Genomic DNA, 17,500 nt, shown 5'->3' with positions numbered 1-17,500 from the left:
TATCAATGGGTTAATGCTGAACTTCAACACATGAAAACAACAAGGCACAGACAGAGTATTGTAGAGAAAAAAGGCTTTATTCCATAACATTAACATAACATTTATTCTGTAACATTCTCTGGATATTTCCATCAGTTAAATAAACAATGCGAGAAAAGAGGTCCGTCCACCAGAAGCAGCTTGATCAAGATGTTGACCAATACTTGACCCAATCGATGATTACAAGGATGGCTTCTGATTGGACGAAGGTGTTTACATTCATTAATTACGTTCAATTGTTGCTGTAACCGTATGTTGAAAAAATCTGCCCAACGCCTGACTCCTGTGACATAACATCGTATCGTGACATACGTGTACATTGAATGTAGGTCAGCTGCTTAACTCGTGTCAAATGAAGATGCAAAACGCGATCTGCCCACAGTGTGAAAACAATTCAGCATCACAGTTCAGTCATTTGAAGCATCACTGACCTACAGAAAAGGAAACGCAAACAAAACAGTTTGCAGGCTGAAAAAAAAAACGTTTTACTGCAAAGTGAACCAACAGCGTCTGTCTGCACCTGGTGTCTCACAAACGAAAACAAGTCAGCAGGAGAAATAAACTATTAATCAGAGGTATTATTTTGTATCGTTCAAGTCATTAGCGTTCATATAGTGTGTCCATAAAGGCAGACTGGTTACATCCTGGAGCACTATTGGGAATGTTTGTCAGGTGATCTCAGGTCTGACATACTAACCATGAAAAGGGGAACAAGGAACATCAAGAGGAACATTTCAGTTTGAACCAAACCAACTGATCATAATATGAAGAGTAGACATCAAATGACACCAACAAATCCTGCACCTGTTGCACTGATTTTGCTGTTGATGATATTCCTGGGCTGTGTCGATTCTAAATATCATTCTAAAGCTAAACAGACTATCCCCTCCTTCAGGAAGTGAAAAGTGAGTGGGATTGTGTCACAGTTGGGAGAGCTCCGCCTACCAATCGTCTGGGCACTAATTGTCAAAAATAGTTGTTTGAACGGCGGCTAACAAACCAAACCAAACCGACGGCCCTCTGTCACGTGACCAGAAATGACGCTCTCCCCCCCCCCCCCCGCTATTCTCCGTAGTGAAACAAACTGGAGATCACTTTGTAACATGGAGAGAACTTTTTAAACGTTGAAAATAGATTTTCCCCCCGAGCAACGTTACTTTATATGACTCCATTTTATCTGTTTACAAGCACACGACTTCTGCCTACCACCGGCCTTTCTGCACGAAGGGACACTAACCTAACTAACACTAACCTAACTAATCTAACTAACCTAACCTAAACACTTTAAGTTGTTGTTGTTTTACTCTCTAAATGAGTGGTGTGGATATAGACTGAGACCTGAGGCTGGTGTCAGTAACGTGTGCAAGCTGGACGTATTATTAGGTGAAGTATGCAGTTTGTGCTGAATGATGGAATGAGCTGGAGGCACTTCAGTGTTTGGCGACGCCGTTGGTCTTCTTTGCGTTCTTCCCTCTTAGGGAGTCTCTGTACAGAAGCAGCCTCTCTGTGGTGTGAGGGGGCAGACGGCTCCTCTTGGCCCGGACGATGCATGTGGCCATGGGACAGAGGCGGTCGAAGCCCCCCGAGGTGGCCGGTACGGCCAACAGCTTCCTGACAATGTTCTGCAGCCGGGGGAAGCGGTTAGCACACCTCCAGAACGGCAAGCTGGAGTTAGCGCACAGCAGCGGCTCCGACAGGTACATGTCCAGCTCAGAGATCTTCTTCTTTTTGGCGGGTGGCTGGAGAAAGTTGAAGATGGAGTCGGACTTGCGCTTGACGTCGTTTTCGCCGTCTCCATCGCCGCCGTCGGTGTCGTCCAAGCCGGCGCCGGAAGCGTCCGCGATCGAGTTGGACTGGCTCTCCTCTTCGTGGTCCTGCTTGCTTTGCGTTCCCTCGCCTGTCGTCTGTTCAGCTGCCTCCACAGTGGGAGAGGCCACGGCGTCCATGTTTTCCACTGTCTCCTCCACCGTCTCCTCCACCATGGAGCGAGCCTGGGACTTTGACAGAGCCATTAGGAACATCTCTCCTTCCTGTTTGGCATCAGGGAATGGCTGGAAAAAGGCAGTCAGGGTTAGAGTTTTGCTTCCAAGGCCAGATACAAACTGTGATTTGTACTTTGACAGATTACATTTAAACTCAAAGAACCATTGTTGCAAAACGACAGAACAACTATTTGTGGATGACGTTCTCTCACTCATACATCTACCACAGATTGGATGGGGCATTGCTGTTACACTGTGTAACAGAAGGCAGCCATCTTGCCTGGGTCACAGGTATGGACAGAAATGTAGCTTTCAACATCTGAAAATATGTTGAATGCTATTTTATTTTTTATCTTCACTACTGAGACTTTTCCGGGTGTTTGGAAAGCAGTCAAACTGTTTTCAAAATTGTTTTCTTTTTTTCTTTTTTCCCCCCCCGATTTTTTATCCCATTTTATCCCCCATTAGTGCTCATTTTGATTTCTCTGTCCTGGTTGCTACTCTCTCCTCTGCCGATCTGGGGAGAGCCGAGACTGGCTCCATGCTTCCTCCGAGACATGGGCAGTCACAAGGCCGCTTCTTTTCACCTGACAGAGGAAGCTTCACCGGTAGGACATAGCACGTGGGAGGTTCACGCTATTCCAACCAGTTCCCCTCCCTCTGAACAGGCGCCCTTAACGATCAGAGGAGGAACCACATTAGCAACCAGGATGTTGCATGTTTTTGTGAAGGGGGTTCCTATATGAAGGAAACCCCCGGGAGGCACGGGGAGAACATGCAAACTCCACACAGAAAGGCCATTTTGCCGACCCCACCCGGGCGGTGGGCACTCGAGGACATGCGGACGGGCACGCATTCCCTCAGCGTTCACCTCGTCCCCAGGTGGGAATCGAACCCACGACCTTTGAGCTGTGAGGCGATAGTGCTAACCACTGCACCACCGTACCTCCCTAAAATTGTTTTCTTTTACATTAAATCTATAGGATCAGATGTGGCAAAAGAGCTATTTTGTCTGAGAAACAGAATTTTGTCTATGTCATACTGCCCCCCTCTAAAGCCATTTTGGGCCCACCATCTCCCATCTCTCTTTGTCATCGTTCAATTGATCTACTTTAGATCAAGGATGACAACAAACTTCATACATCTGTCCAAACTCCATACCTGCAGTTTGATCCTGGGGTCGAGCACGGCGGCGACGATCAGGTCCCTCTGGAGGATCATGGACTGGAAGTGGGTGTGGAGGCCCATGCGCAGGCCCTTGGAGAAGTGGGTGTAGCTGGTGCTGCGGTTCTCCAAGCTCTTATCCAGGCCAACGATGGAGGGGATGATGAAGGAGATGGTCACCCCATTTCCCTGGAGGACCTGCAAGAAGAAATTAAAGAAGTCAGTCAGTTTCTACCAACAATATACTTCACTGGTTACAAATTAAGCACATCTCAAATCTAAATTATCCAACATACAAAAACAAAAAAACAATAAAATAACAAAAAACATTAAAACTGTTGTAATAATAATAATAATAATGATTGGATTTATATAGCACTTTTCTAGACACCCAAAGCGCTTCACAGGAATCATTATTCATTCACACCATTCGTACCAGTGGTGGTATGCTACGGGTGATGTAGCCACAGCTGCCCTGGGGAAGACTGACGGAAGCGTGGCAGCCATTTCGCGCCTACGGCCCCTCCGACCACCACCAACATTCATAGACATTCATACCCATTCATACGAGGCAATGAGGGTTAAGTGTCTTGCCCAAGGACACAACGACAACAGCTGGGAGGGAGCGGGATTCGAACCGCCAACCCTTGAGTCATTGGCCGACCTGCTCTACCTCCCGAGCTAATGCCGTCCCCTAAGCTAATGTCAGGTGTGAAACCCACCAGAAGTAGATCTGCAACCCATGTAAAACAGCATGCTCTGCTCTCTAAGGCTATTGGAACTAACTTGCCTAGGCTGAGCTTTGCCTATGTTGGCACCTTGTAACTCTCTTACCTGGATGGCTTCCTCAAAGGGCTCGAGGAGACCCAGGATGTCGACCACCTGTTCCCGCTTGGCCTGGACCAGCGGCGGGGCACTGGTGGTGTCCTTGGCCTCTATTCGAGCCTGGGCCAGGACGGATGTGATGGCGCTCCAGGCCGTCTCCTGGACCATCCGGCGCATGGAGATCATCATGGAGTTCCAACGGCAACTACTGGAGGGAGGGGACAGAGACAGGCCGCACTCCTTCAACAGCACCTGAGAAAGAAAATGTGTGACGGCCATATAAGTACCATGCGTCTCTAGAGACAGAAACTGTTTTTTTTTTTATCTCGCTAATCTGTGATTCCCCATTGAAAAAGTATCTGTCAGTTTACTAAAGGAAATGTTCTGTGGACATGATGGTGTATAATGAAATCACTACATTAAATAAAAAACTATCCGATTGGAATCCAATCACCCAAAATGCATTTTAATGCCAGGTCCCTTTACACCTTGTATTAAAACACCTGGGCTGTAAAAAAAATACAACACAAGTGTATTTCTCCTACCTCGGTCCAGTAGGCGCTGCTCCTGAAGAAAGCCACCACATTGTGGACCTGGGAGAGCAGGTTCTCCACAACCCTGGAGTTCTTCAGTGCCTCCTTGATCACCAGCTGCAGCATTTTGGCCACACAGCTGGTCCCGGTTCCCATCTGCAGCTCCGAGAAGGGCGACTCCTCCGTTTCGGACAGCTGGTCCGACAGAAAGGCCACCAACTCGTCTCCGTCCGGTTCCCCCCTGTGAGACGAGCACATGATCTTGTAGTCGCAGAACAAGCTGTTGGCCGCCACCGCTTCCTTGGCCTGGTTGGGGAGGACGTAGCCGATGTTGTGCGGGAAAATGCCGTAGCTCAGCAGCACGCCTTCCAGCTCGCGGGCCACGGCGCCGCTCAGGTTCTTGCGGCCGAGGCGACGGAACGCCACGGTGGGATGACGGATCTGCCAGCTGTCGTTGAGGTAGTGGAGCTGCACGGGGACGATGGGCTCCTCCGACGATTGGCCACCTGCCCACAGGTCAAAGGTGACGTGAATGACGCCCTCCCCGCCGTTGGCGGTGGCCAGGCAGGCCTTCAGGTCGTGGATAAACTGGGGCTTGACTTTCTTCTCCACGTCCTCGTACAGATGCTGGCCCACGGCGCGCTGCGAGAGCTTGCTGTACTGAGGACCAATGATGGTGCTCATGAACGACCTGAAGCCTGTGCCTTCCACAAAACTGAGAGGAACAAAGAGAAGGTGACAGGTTGATAGTGTACATTTTCAAACTATTCTCAATTTAACTGACGGTCTCAAATTGCGTGTTTTTCCAGTGAAAGTCACCTGAGAGGCAGCATGTCCTCGGCAATCATCCTCAGCGCTGCCTCAGTGAGCTTCCCCTGGATCTCCATCTGCACCGGTGCAATGGCTGGGCTGGAGCTGGAGCTGGAGCTGAGGGGGCGCGAGGAATACTCCTTCCTCGATGGTAAGGTCTGTGGAGGAGGGACCTTCTTCTGCTTGGCTTTCTTCTCCTCCTTCGGCTTGGTCTCTTTCTTGGGGTTGAGCTACAGGACCAGCAAAGAGTAGGAGTTAAAAAGTGAAGAACTATCTCAGCCCTACATATTATGCATACATGCTTGCCAGCTGTGTGTGCCTTGGCAAATAAGCACTTTTCTATGACAGCTTAGGAATCCTGAAGTTAAATTCAATACATTTTAAGGCTTTTTTAAGACCTTTTCAATATATTTTAAGACATCAACGCCAGCAATATTGGTGTAAATCACAAGTTTCATCACAATAGGATATATAGATTCTTTGGACAACAGATATTTGCTGATAGCACAAAGTCTGCCACAATACGATTTCGATTCAATTCAGGGGGCTGCGATCGATATGAGACGATAGCACACAGTATGCCCACTTAACGCATCATCAGCATAATAGCTACACAATTTAATACCTCATCAAATAGTGATTAAGACTTTTTAAGGGCCTTAATTTTCCCTAAATTGATCTATCAACTTTAATACTTTTCAAGACCCAGTCATGAATACATATACAACACGTCTGATCTTGTAGCCACACCACATGACTACAGTGAGACACATCAATGGCTTGGGCATCGAGAACAACAAAACACATTGATCATCGAATTGATATAGTGTCATTGAAATGTAATGATTATAGCATTCTAACCGCCACAAGAGGGACGCGGCCACTCGTCAAAGGAGGTGCCGGCTCAGTGTCTAGAACAACGTCACTCTTGAAGTCTACCTGCAAGACAACAGACCACACCAACTTGAATGTAGAGACTTCTATTGTGCATGTATGTACTATACAGCATGGCATTAGTATTATGTCATCTGGCTATTAGGAGATAGCGCGTCCCTGGCACCTCAATGGTGGAACGAGCTTCCACCCTCGGTCAGGACGGCTGAATCACTGCCGATCTTTCGGAAAAGACTAAAGACACACCTTTTCAGGCTCCATCTGGGCCCTTCTTGATCTAACTTCGTCTCTCTCTTTCCTTATTAATTAAAAAAAAAAAAAAAAAAAAAAACCTAACCAACCTTGTACCACTAACCTAAACTTGTACCACTGTTCCTTCAGAAGTTGTAGTTGTCATAGACTGTGCTCCATAGTTGATTGTTCTATTGCTGACAAAAAATGTGTTATTGTAAGTCGCTTTGGATAAAAGCGTCTGCCAAATGACGTAATGTAATGTAATGTAATATTAGGCGTGTGCGATGTCAACCAAAGTGCCATCGCGATGGTTCCACAGGGAAACAGCACGATGGACGATGGCACCCTTGTTGACGGTGGGGGTGGGCAGACAGCGCGCAACACTCAGCAGAGAGAGGGCAGGTGGAGGGGCTGGTGCTGAAACTGTGACCAGAGCTGAAGCTATTTAGCATATCGTCGCTGTGCAATGAAAACCACCTAAGTCCATTTTTTATGATTTTTACTTTTGAGTATAAATGGAATATATCCATTCTCCTGCATCTACTGGCAGGTTTTGGCGTCTAAATGACCAATAAAAACACGTTTTACTGGGTAAAGTATGTAACACGTACCACCATTGGATGCTAGACCCGCCCATCACCTCACGTATGTGACAGTCAGACCTCCATGCTCCGCCCCACCTCATGAGGACTTCCCCAGAAAAGTCACCAGGCAGCTGCTGACCCGAATGCCGGCTGTGTTTCGGCTTGGTTTTGTGTGATTCTGGCATCGTCTGACGTAAATAGATCAATAAGGTGTTTTCGGGTTGTCCTTGGGCTGCAAACTCATTTAAAGTATGCAAATCGCAGTTGTTTCTGACAAGAATAATGTCACGTTACTCCGGGACTGCTCAACCCATGACAGAGCCACTCTCCTCGGCTTGGCAGAATGAAGCTCTCCCCCGCGCGTCCCCGCTGCCTGGAGCACAGCGGCTCGTGCACGCGCTCTCTAAAAGGCAGGCTCCCACACGCTGCTGTCTGGCCGCCAGAAAGTGCTCAAGACTCCGTGTGATAATCCGGTAACAGCATTTGAGCTTATTCAGGTGAGATATTTATAATGTAATGACACATTCAGCGATAAACTGTCTACAATGAAGACATGTGTCAAATATGACAACGTGGTGTTCAGTATTTTATGAGCACGGGGTTTTTCCCGTTTCCTGAAAAGTTGGCGATTTGGAGATAAGTGGCTTTCATTGCACAGCGACGATATGTTGGATATTTTTTAAATCAACGATGGTCCGATGTAGAAGGCACGGAGGTGGATGGGGGTCGGCCCATCGACCATGGTCGACGCCATCGTGCCAACCCTACCGTCTATGGTGCGCATGTTATTAATGCTGTATGTTGTTAGAAGGCCTGGGGCTGTGAATCTTCACTGGCCTCACGATTCGATTCGATTACGATTCAGAGGGCTACGATTCGATTCGATTACGATTATCGATGCATCTCGATGCATCTCGATGCATCTTAAATCGATGCATCACTTCTTTCCGCAATACATGATTTATTTTTTCTCACTTTCTTTTTTCTCACTGTGTGGCTACTTTTAAAATAAAAGTGCATTTGGAATTGCATTGTATTATGATCCATAATTAAAATAAACAACTGCATGTACTTCCATTATGTTTTATTTGATTATTAAAAAAAATAAAAAAAAAATAATAATAATAATTTAATAATCGATTTTTGACATTTGTGAATCGATGCAGAATCGTGCACGTCCGCATCGCGATGCATCTTATAATCGATTATTTTTGACACCCCTATGGGTCGCATAACATCAGGACCATTTAGGTCAGTTGCCCATCACAGAAAATGCATTCGAATACTTTCCTGTGATTGCCCAAACATTATGGCACTCATCGCATTGTCCTCTGTGCCAAATACCACCACTGTGTTACCAAACAGGCTAAAACAATGCATACAAAGTATTTGCAATTACTATGCGCCCCAGTTCAGATTTTTAGACACGTGCTAATCTCAATGATCTCCGAGTATCGTACCTCTCCGTGCTCAAACTGCTGGATGTCGACGGTGACGCTGTCAAGATCTTCATTGAATAAACCCAGCTCGGCTTTACGTCTGATGGTCGCGTTCCAATGGTTCTTAATAGCATTGTCCGTCCTGCCAGAGGGATTGAAAATTAGCATTGACACCTCAGCATCGTTAGTTATATTAGGTTTACAGCAATCTGATGCATGTTTATGTCCAGTCAACGGGATTAGATACACATATATACAGTATATACCGGTATACACACACACACACACATATATATATATACACACACACACACACACACACACACACACACACACACATATATATATATATATATATATATATATATATATATATATATATATATATATATATATATATATATATACTGTATTACAGTACATCATCTTCTTTCTGATGGACCATCCACCTTGTCGAACATCAAGACTAATGTCAACGAATCAACCACTGCTATGTGCCCCACCTTCCAGGGAGAAGCCTGGCGATCTCGGCCCACCGGTTTCCCAGAATGCTTTGGGCTTTGTAGACGATGAGGTCTTCCTCGTTGCTCCAGTTTGACTTTTTGACAAGCGGGTCAAGGTGGTTGTTCCAGCGCTCACGACACTGTTTCCCCTGCCGCCCCTTCAGGTTCTTAGCTACCACAGCCCAGTTTTTGGTGCCATGCTGGGCAACAAGTTCAACCACCTAAACAGAGAAAACAAATATGGACACAAACGGAAGGGGTGGATACGATTGATTTCATCATTTTCCAAAGCAGAGTAATTATTTCCATAATTCTGTTAGTCCCTGAAGCGCAATTAGAAATGATTCTTAGTGTTTGATTTAACCTGCTTGAAGTACCTGATGAGGTTTGACACATTAGAACAGCTCATACAGTGTCTAACAGAAAAGTATACAAACTTGACTTTCAAACAACATTCGTGAGAGACTGAAGAAATGTTGCGTCCTGGTCCTGTGGTCAAATGAACTGGTGCTTAAAAGATAATTAACATGATCGTGAATAGTTAACTGGTCAGCCTCAGAGATTGTGTGACTCATTTCTCACCTTCTCATCTTCTTCCTTGGTCCAGCTGCCCCTGACCACGTCAGGATCCAGGTATTTTTTCCAGCGGTCCATACACTGGAAGTCTGTCCGCCCCTGTGACAGCAAAAATAAATCCCTTCTGAAGATTAACTTTTACTGCCTTTCTGTCATGGTTTGGATTCTGCGCACTTGTAATCTGATTACTTAATGTTTACCATATATTTTTAATCACCCCCCCAACACACACACATGAGTGCTACATACATAGTTTATTACTGCTATGATATTTTTTATAGAAACAAATCTGAAAAATAATCAAATAAACAAATGAATGAATGAACGGATGAATGAAGGAATGAATGATGTATGAAATGCAAGGAAGAAGGAAGGATTCATCATGATGAGATTCCTAATATAAATGGCACTGCAACAGTTACTCACAGGTAAGAAACTGGCGATGGTTTTCCAATCTTTCTTTCCAAAGTTGCTGATGAGGATTTTGAGATTTTCGTCCTGTAAATTGGAGGACAACAACAATTCAGATACAATGTAATCAAATACAATGTAATCAGATACAATGTAATCAGATACAATGTAATCCTTAAAAGATAGATTTGAAATTCTGAGTTAGCAAGCAAGGCCATAAAAGGTATTATTCTGAATTATAAAACGGCTCTCTCAAATCAAGCAATCTGATTGGTTCACAGCCATTGTATAAATCCCGTAACCCACTCCAATAACCCATGGCCATGGGTTATGAGTTGCCATGGCAACTCTCTTACTAAAAGGCTTTGGTTTCCTCAAATGACAATGTAGAAAAAACAAATGGCGGAGACAGCTGTCAGATCCTTGTGAATCGATCTTCGCTTATAACTTTACTAATACTTCGCAGAAAATTATGTTTTGTACAAGAATAGACGCGGGCTAATGTCTTCTTTGCAAAAAAAGGCTGTTAACCCCGCATTTAATTATGAACAAGAGAAAAGCCAGCACTCCAAATGTCTTTTTGTTGATTTATTTCCTCCTCAGTACACCTGGGCAGCAGCAACGAACGTTTCAGTCAGAGACCTTCCTCAACGCTGAGGAAGGTCTCTGACTGAAACGTTCGTTGCTGCTGCCCAGGTGTACTGAGGAGGAAATAAATCAACAAAAAGACATTTGGAGTGCTGGCTTTTCTCTTGTTCATATCTCGTGCTTGCCTTGCACCCAGTGAGTTTTTAATATTTTCGAGTGTGCTTGCAACCTGACTTTCTAACCCCGCATTTAACCCCGTAACGTTAGTTGGTGTCGGGCTTTGCAGAAAACTCTCAGCTTCTCAGCAAGCGCTGAGAATGCAGCGCTGCGCTCGAGCTGCGTGTCGGGCTTTCCAGAAAGCTCTCAGCTTCTCAGCAAGCGCCAGGATTGGCCAATGTCAACTTCAGTCTCCAGAACGATCCAATCAAATCACCCGCACGTTCTTGCGGTCCCACCTTACAGTAGTGTTTCAACTGACTCGATCAGAATGCCATGCCAGTCGGACTTATAGTATTATTATTATTATTATATTATCATACTTGGAAACCGTTTTATAAAAGCAATGTAGCACTCGAGCTGCGTGTGTTGTGGCATATATCCCGCTGCTCAGCAGTTATCCCACTCGGCCTGCGGCCTCGTGGGATAACAGCTGATCAGCGGGATATATTTGCCACAACACACGCAGCTCGAGTGCTATATTGCTTAAGTATAACCTGCTGACTTTTGGGACCTCAGATGAAATTTAGCTTCCTAGCTAATTCTGGGACAGTTTCTGACTGTCCATTGTCCTTGCCTGCCAAATAAATAAAATAAATAAATCCATTTTGATGTTCATTTTTCTCAAGGAAGGTTCGCTGACCAACCATGTATGTATACTTTTTTTAAGTGCTAGCCTGCTACGGTTCAGTGAGCAGCCAGTTTTGTAATTCTGACAATTCTACTTTAAATCGTGACAGGTTTTCAGGATTTTCAGCTAAAAGGCTAAAAAAATTAATGTCAAGGTGTTGTTGTATGAGAAACAATTGTTAAATGTCCCTCACCTCCTCCTGTGTCCATTTGACTTGGTTCAACTTCTTGTCTGCTGAGTCCGAGTCGGTGTCAATATACAGATTATCGTCTTTGTCTTCGTCCATGCTGAAAACACACAAGTAAACAAAAATGTACAAGAAGGGACAAATTGAAGAGGCAGTTCAAACACATTACCAGATATAAAGATTTAAAAAATCATCTTCGGTAGTATTAAATTGTGTGTGGTGTTAAAAATAATAATAATCAGGCGACCCTATTTGAATTCCAGGCGACCCCACTTAGGGTCACGACCCTAAGGTTGGGAACCACTGAATTAACGTTACCAAAGATTATATTTAATTCAGCTGCAAGTTGAGTATCACTGAATTAAACCTTCCACGTGGATCACTGAAGTGAAGATGAAATGCTAATCTGAATGACACTGCCTTGATCAGATCACTCATCACTACACTGTGAAAAGCCAATACAGGTGATTCACCTGTATAAATAAAGGTTAAATAAAAAAATAAAAAAATAAAACTGCTATGAAATGGCTACTCTCTCCCACTCATCATCAATGGGGCAACCGCCGATATCTTTCTTTTGAGGAAAGGAAGGAAATGAGTACATGTAGACTAGAGTCTTGTGATCCAACGTCATGTCATCTTGAAGCGTTTCTGAGACTGGCTGACTCACAAGCTATAACGTTTCAAGTTTTATGAAAGAAAAATAAGAAAAATTGTGATGGAGACAGAGATCTTGGCACAGTGTAGCTAGCCGCAACAGTTGCCTCATTGGGATAATGTAGTTACCAAGGCATTGCACTTTCCCTTCCCCCAACCTGACTAACTTCACAAGCATGCATGCGGTTGCGCTAACGTACACATCTAACTGCTCTGAGCAGAAAAGCAGGCAGATAGCTCAAAGGAAACTAGCACATTCGGCACCAATCTAATGAAGATAGCCTTAAAAATGGAAAACACTGCACTGCTAAACTATTAACACAGAACTATTGCAAATAAACTTGACTTGACTAATATATGTTTCTTGCCATGTATTTGATGGCATAATATGGCACCGTAACAATTTAGCATTTATTTGGACTTCATATGTGTGTAAAAATCCAAGTTTGTGCCCATCAGGTAACACACGAGAGTGTTAAAAATTATTAATAAAAATTAAAAAATTATTAAAATTATTAAAAATGTTTATGTCTAATATCTTCCTCCATGTGTGTGTTTCAGCAGCGGAGGATAAGATGGGCTGGCACGGGAAGCCGCTGCCTAAAGACATGGCGGACATCGTGATGAAGGAGCTGCAGAGTCGCATCACGGTACGTGCACATCATGAAGCGCTCGGCGGCTTGCCTCCTGAAAAAGCCGCTTTGACGCTGCATCTTGATAGGCTGTCTTGCTCTATTTCCGTGTCTGATTGGTCCATTTGCCTCGCGCCCCCTGCCGCTGGAACCGCCCACAGCGTTAGACGGTACGTGCACATCATGAAACGCTCGGCGGCTTGCCTCCTGTGGAAGCCGCTTTGACGCTGCATCTTGATAGGCTGTCTTGCTCTATTTCCGTGTCTGATTGGTCAATTTGCCTCGCGCCCCCTGCCGCTGGAACCGCCCACAGCGTTTCACCGTCGCAGACTAGAGGCGGCTTGTCTCCGAGCGGCTTCACGCTCGCGGGGCGGGACTAGGGCGGGACCTTTCGTTGAAGCTACCCAATGACAGCTCTTCCTACACATTTCCTCCCCCCACCCTCCTGTGTAGCTCGACCTGAGAACGTTTCTACAGGCTACAGCTCCAAGCTGGAAGCTGGTTTCCACGCCCACAAAACGCTGCGACACAGCGGAAAAGCGAATTTGCCATTGTAGATGTGCACGTACCGTCAGTCGCAGACTAGAGGTGGCTTCACGCTCGCGGGGCGGGACTAGGGCGGGACCTTTCGTTGAAGCTACCCAATGACAGCTCTTCCTACACATTTCCTCCCCGCACCCTCCTGTGTACAACGTTTCTACAGGCTACAGCTCCAAGCTGGAAGCTGGTTTGCACGCCCACAAAACGCTGCGACACAGCGGAAAAGCGAATTTGCCATTGTAGATGTGCACGTACCGTCATCAGCAGCAGCAGCAAGCGCCTCTACCCGGCCCCGCCCAACGACGACGCCCCGCCCGTCAACCTCCGCAACATGCGCATGCCAAGCGCACCCAGCTACAAAACTGGAGACAAGGTGTGTTTGAAAGTCAAGTCATACAGCCAAGCTGGGATGTCTTCATTAATCTGTGTCCCCAATCATTCGTTTACACTGTGTGATTTATGGGGTTGAAAGTATTTGATCACTCTCAAATGTGAAACCTGGGGGCACCCGGGTAGTGTAGCGGTAGATTCCCCGCCTGCCCAACACGAGGGTTGCAGGTTCAAGCCCCTTGCTCAAATAAAAGTAGAGCACGTACATCCACTCTTCAGTTAGCAAGTGCAGGAGAGCCCACGCACTGAGAGCCCGATGCTGGGTGTGTGCGGACTTGATTATTACTATTTTATTTGTTTTACCTCAAGCCTCTGTGCTAGGCACTTAGGGGTATATGTCCTGGTCGCTGCACTAGCGCCTCCTCTGGTCGGTCGGGGCGCCTGTTCGGGGGCGAGAGGAACTGGGGGGGGGGGCAATAGTGTGATCTGGCCGGTGAAACTCCTCGCTGTCAAGTGAAAAGAAGCGACTGGCGACGCTGCACAATGTGACAACCTAGACTTGTCCCCGGACCATACGTTTCACAACGATACAGACACACCCCCGGATACACCCATCTACTTACGGATTCGTTCCATGGATGTATTATAGATTCGTTCCCGTTCGCGCCATTATTCAACTCCCTTCCGCATAATGTTCATTCAGTTTTTCTTCTGAGAGAAGGAAGGAGGAAAAAGCGAGAGGTGCGTCGCCGCCGGAGCAGCACGCTCAGATGGGACAGCAAACAAAAAGTAAGGTTGTTTAAAGTAAACCTGGTCACACTGTTTATCCACCTGCCTGCCACTGAAGCCGTCCTCCGTGCCTTCAACAAACTCTTGTTTTCTCTCAGATCGCTCCATTGCCTCTCTGCTCGGATGCTCTCCTTTCAGCTGTCTCGCTGTTTACTCAAGCCACTGAAGCCAGCGTCACTCACCCACCCGCAGCAGCAAAACCCGTTCGGGATTCGCGGACTGCATATTGGACTGACTGACAGACTGTAAGTGAGAAAAGCTATTCTTACTTGACAGGGTTTTGTGGATTCTTTGTTTTGGGTTGTATTTAAAAGCTGAACTGAATTGAATTGCTCTGAATGTAATTTCCTTGTTTCACCAGGGCTTTTTTGCTGGGAGCACATAACCTGTGAAAAGAAAACCTGTAAATGGAATGGATTACTTTTTGTGGTACTATGAACCATTGAACTGACTGGATGGGTCGGGTGTAAATCCTGGACTGGATTGCCTGTGTGAACTGAGGGATATGGACCTGAAATGAACTTTTCCCTGAAACTATTTTCTTGCACAATATATATACTGAAACTGAGTTTGTTGGGTGTGGTCTGAAATTATTTGAGTGTTTCTGTGTTTGCATTTAATGTTTGCATTTAATGTATTTGTTCTTGCTGGGTTGAACTTTGTTCATTCAATGTGCAGGGTGTACATGTTGTTTTGTGTGCACCTTTGTGAGGTTTGGTAAGACTATGAATGACGGGATAGTCCGTTTCCATCAATGTCTGCTAGAACACAGGACGCAGAGGAGATCTGACATCATTGATGATGTCATCGGGAAGGTCGCGATGACATCGTCATTGGTAGATGACCTCTGCATGTTACTAGAACACAGGAGGCAGAGGAGATCTGACATCATTGAGGATGTCATCGGGAAGCTTGTGAGCCCACATCATTGGCTCGGTGACATCACAGTCTATTTGGCACATAGAGATGATGTCATCGGCGACATCATGACATCGCTATGACATCATGATGCCGGGGGAGGTCCATGCCATCTTACGATGACATCCTGTGTTGGGTCGGTTGCGCACCATGTCGGAGTTGAGCCGGCAACCTCCCAGGATGAGATGACAGCTTTGTGAATTGCAACAGCTTTAGCCACTTTGCTACTGTTCCTCGTCCCTTTACTGTCCCTCATTGCTTTACTGTCCCTCATCCCTTTACTGTCCCTCGTCCCTTTACTGTCCCTCGTCCCTTTACTGTCCTTTACTGTCCCTCGGCCCTTTACTGTCCCTCATCCCTTTACTGTCCCTCGTCCCTTTACTGTCCCTCGTCCCTTTACTGTCCCTCGTCCATCTGAGCACCTTGACCAGAACCTTCTTAACTTGAGTATTAACATGATAATGCTGTAATACTTCTCATCTGGCGTTTCAAACTTTAATTTCACACTTTTCTTAATCCCTCATCATCATCATCATCAACATCATCATCAAAACTAACTGCTTGATTCATCTGGAAGTGGGGAAGTTATATTTGAGAATCTGTCCGTTCTCCCATCATGCAACCAGGTTGTGTACAAGACCAATGATGACCATGTGACTGTGATTGGAGCAGGAGTGACGCTGCACGAGGCTCTGGCTGCTGCTGAACAGCTGAAGAAAGGTAAGAAAGAAAGAAAGAAAGAAAAAAGGAAAGAAAGAAAGAAAGAATGGCCTCTTGTTACTGTACAGTGTGTCAGTAACATACAGAGCATCAGTTGGACTAAGGTGCATCTACACTTCCTCCACCTTCCTCTCTCCTCCCTCAGAGAGAATCAACATCCGCGTGATCGACCCGTTCACCATCAAGCCCCTGGACTCCAAGACCATCATCGAGAACGCCAGGGCGACCAGAGGACGCATCATCACAGTGGAGGACCACTACTATGAAGGTGAGCCGTCACAGAGACAACAGCACTCAAATTAAGATTCCCCAAATAGAATTATTCTAAAAGAAAACAAAAAAGAAATGCCTGAAAGTATTGAATTACTTCCCAAAAATATCCTAAACCTTGGCATCCCCCCCCCCCCCTCTCTCTCTCTCTCTCTCTCTCTCTCTTAATTAACCTTTTAAGAGAGCGGTACCGTATCGATACCGTATCGATACAGTATACGAAAAAATGGCCACCCGAAAAAATAACCCCTTGGTAAATACGATACCGTATCGATAACGTATCGATACAGTATACGAAAAAATGGCCACCCGAAAAAATAACCCCTTGGTAAATACGATACCGTATCGATACGGTATCGATACGGTATCGATATTGTATCGAAACAGTATTGCAGAAAAAAGTATCGCGATATATTGCCGTATCGATGTTATTGCACAGCCCTGGTTGTGACAGCTCTGTCTCGTCTGTCTCCTCAGGCGGGCTGGGCGAGGCCGTGTGCTCGGCGGTGGTGAACGAGTCTGGCTTCATCGTGCGCCGCCTGGCCGTGTCCCACGTGCCCCGCAGCGGCAAGCCCAGCGAGCTGCTGCGCATCTTCGGCATCGACCGCGACGCCATCGCCCAGGCCGCACGCAAGCTGCTCAACAGCGCCACCAACGCCAAGTAAGGAGCACCTGCAGCAACGTCGCGGTAACTCCGTGGCAACCGGCGGTCGCCGTGGAGACAGCAAACAAACAGCCACAGAGGGAGGGGAAGCACTTCAGGCCCACGCACTCGCGCTCTCCGTCTTCATTTGGATAGAGAACGTTAACATGGTGTTTCTGTTTAATTGTCATTGATGTGGTTTTGACACCCAGGTACCCCCCACCCCACCTCACCTCACCCCACCTCACCCCACCCCACCCAGCCTTTCCCCCCTTCAGTTGCCCCTATTTGTGAATTCAGTAACTCCACCCTACATTCACCCCTGTCGGTTTCCTCCTCCTCCCTCCAAGAGAAACTCTACTGCTGTAGTGTGTCAGTAAAAAGC

At 46.1% G+C, this 17,500-nt stretch overlaps 2 protein-coding genes across 2 annotated transcripts in view; one reads left to right on the top strand and one right to left on the bottom strand.

The window, feature by feature from the left end:
- The window catches only part of LOC310794544 (NLR family CARD domain-containing protein 3-like), a gene marked incomplete at its 5' end in the record, with an annotated part of 243,770 nt that overhangs the window by 45,763 nt on the left and 180,507 nt on the right, over positions 1 to 17,500 (top strand). The window lies entirely within an intron of this gene.
- On the bottom strand, positions 1,470 to 14,533 carry LOC310794439 (uncharacterized protein; the record flags this gene model as incomplete). Its single annotated transcript, XM_083656439.1, has 12 exons — positions 14,399 to 14,533; positions 11,623 to 11,716; positions 10,010 to 10,081; positions 9,590 to 9,682; positions 9,008 to 9,228; positions 8,526 to 8,646; positions 6,215 to 6,292; positions 5,363 to 5,583; positions 4,556 to 5,258; positions 4,020 to 4,262; positions 3,183 to 3,383; positions 1,470 to 2,090 (listed from the first exon to the last, which is right to left on the bottom strand). The coding sequence occupies exons 2-12, from the start codon at positions 11,713 to 11,715 to the stop codon at positions 1,470 to 1,472; spliced, it is 2,667 nt and encodes an 888-aa protein (XP_083512565.1). The 5' UTR covers position 11,716; positions 14,399 to 14,533.

Source organism: Poromitra crassiceps (assembly GCF_964638095.1).
Source record: "Poromitra crassiceps genome assembly, chromosome: 20".
Taxonomy (NCBI): domain Eukaryota; kingdom Metazoa; phylum Chordata; class Actinopteri; order Beryciformes; family Melamphaidae; genus Poromitra; species Poromitra crassiceps.
This window is presented reverse-complemented; position numbering and strand designations above follow the sequence as displayed.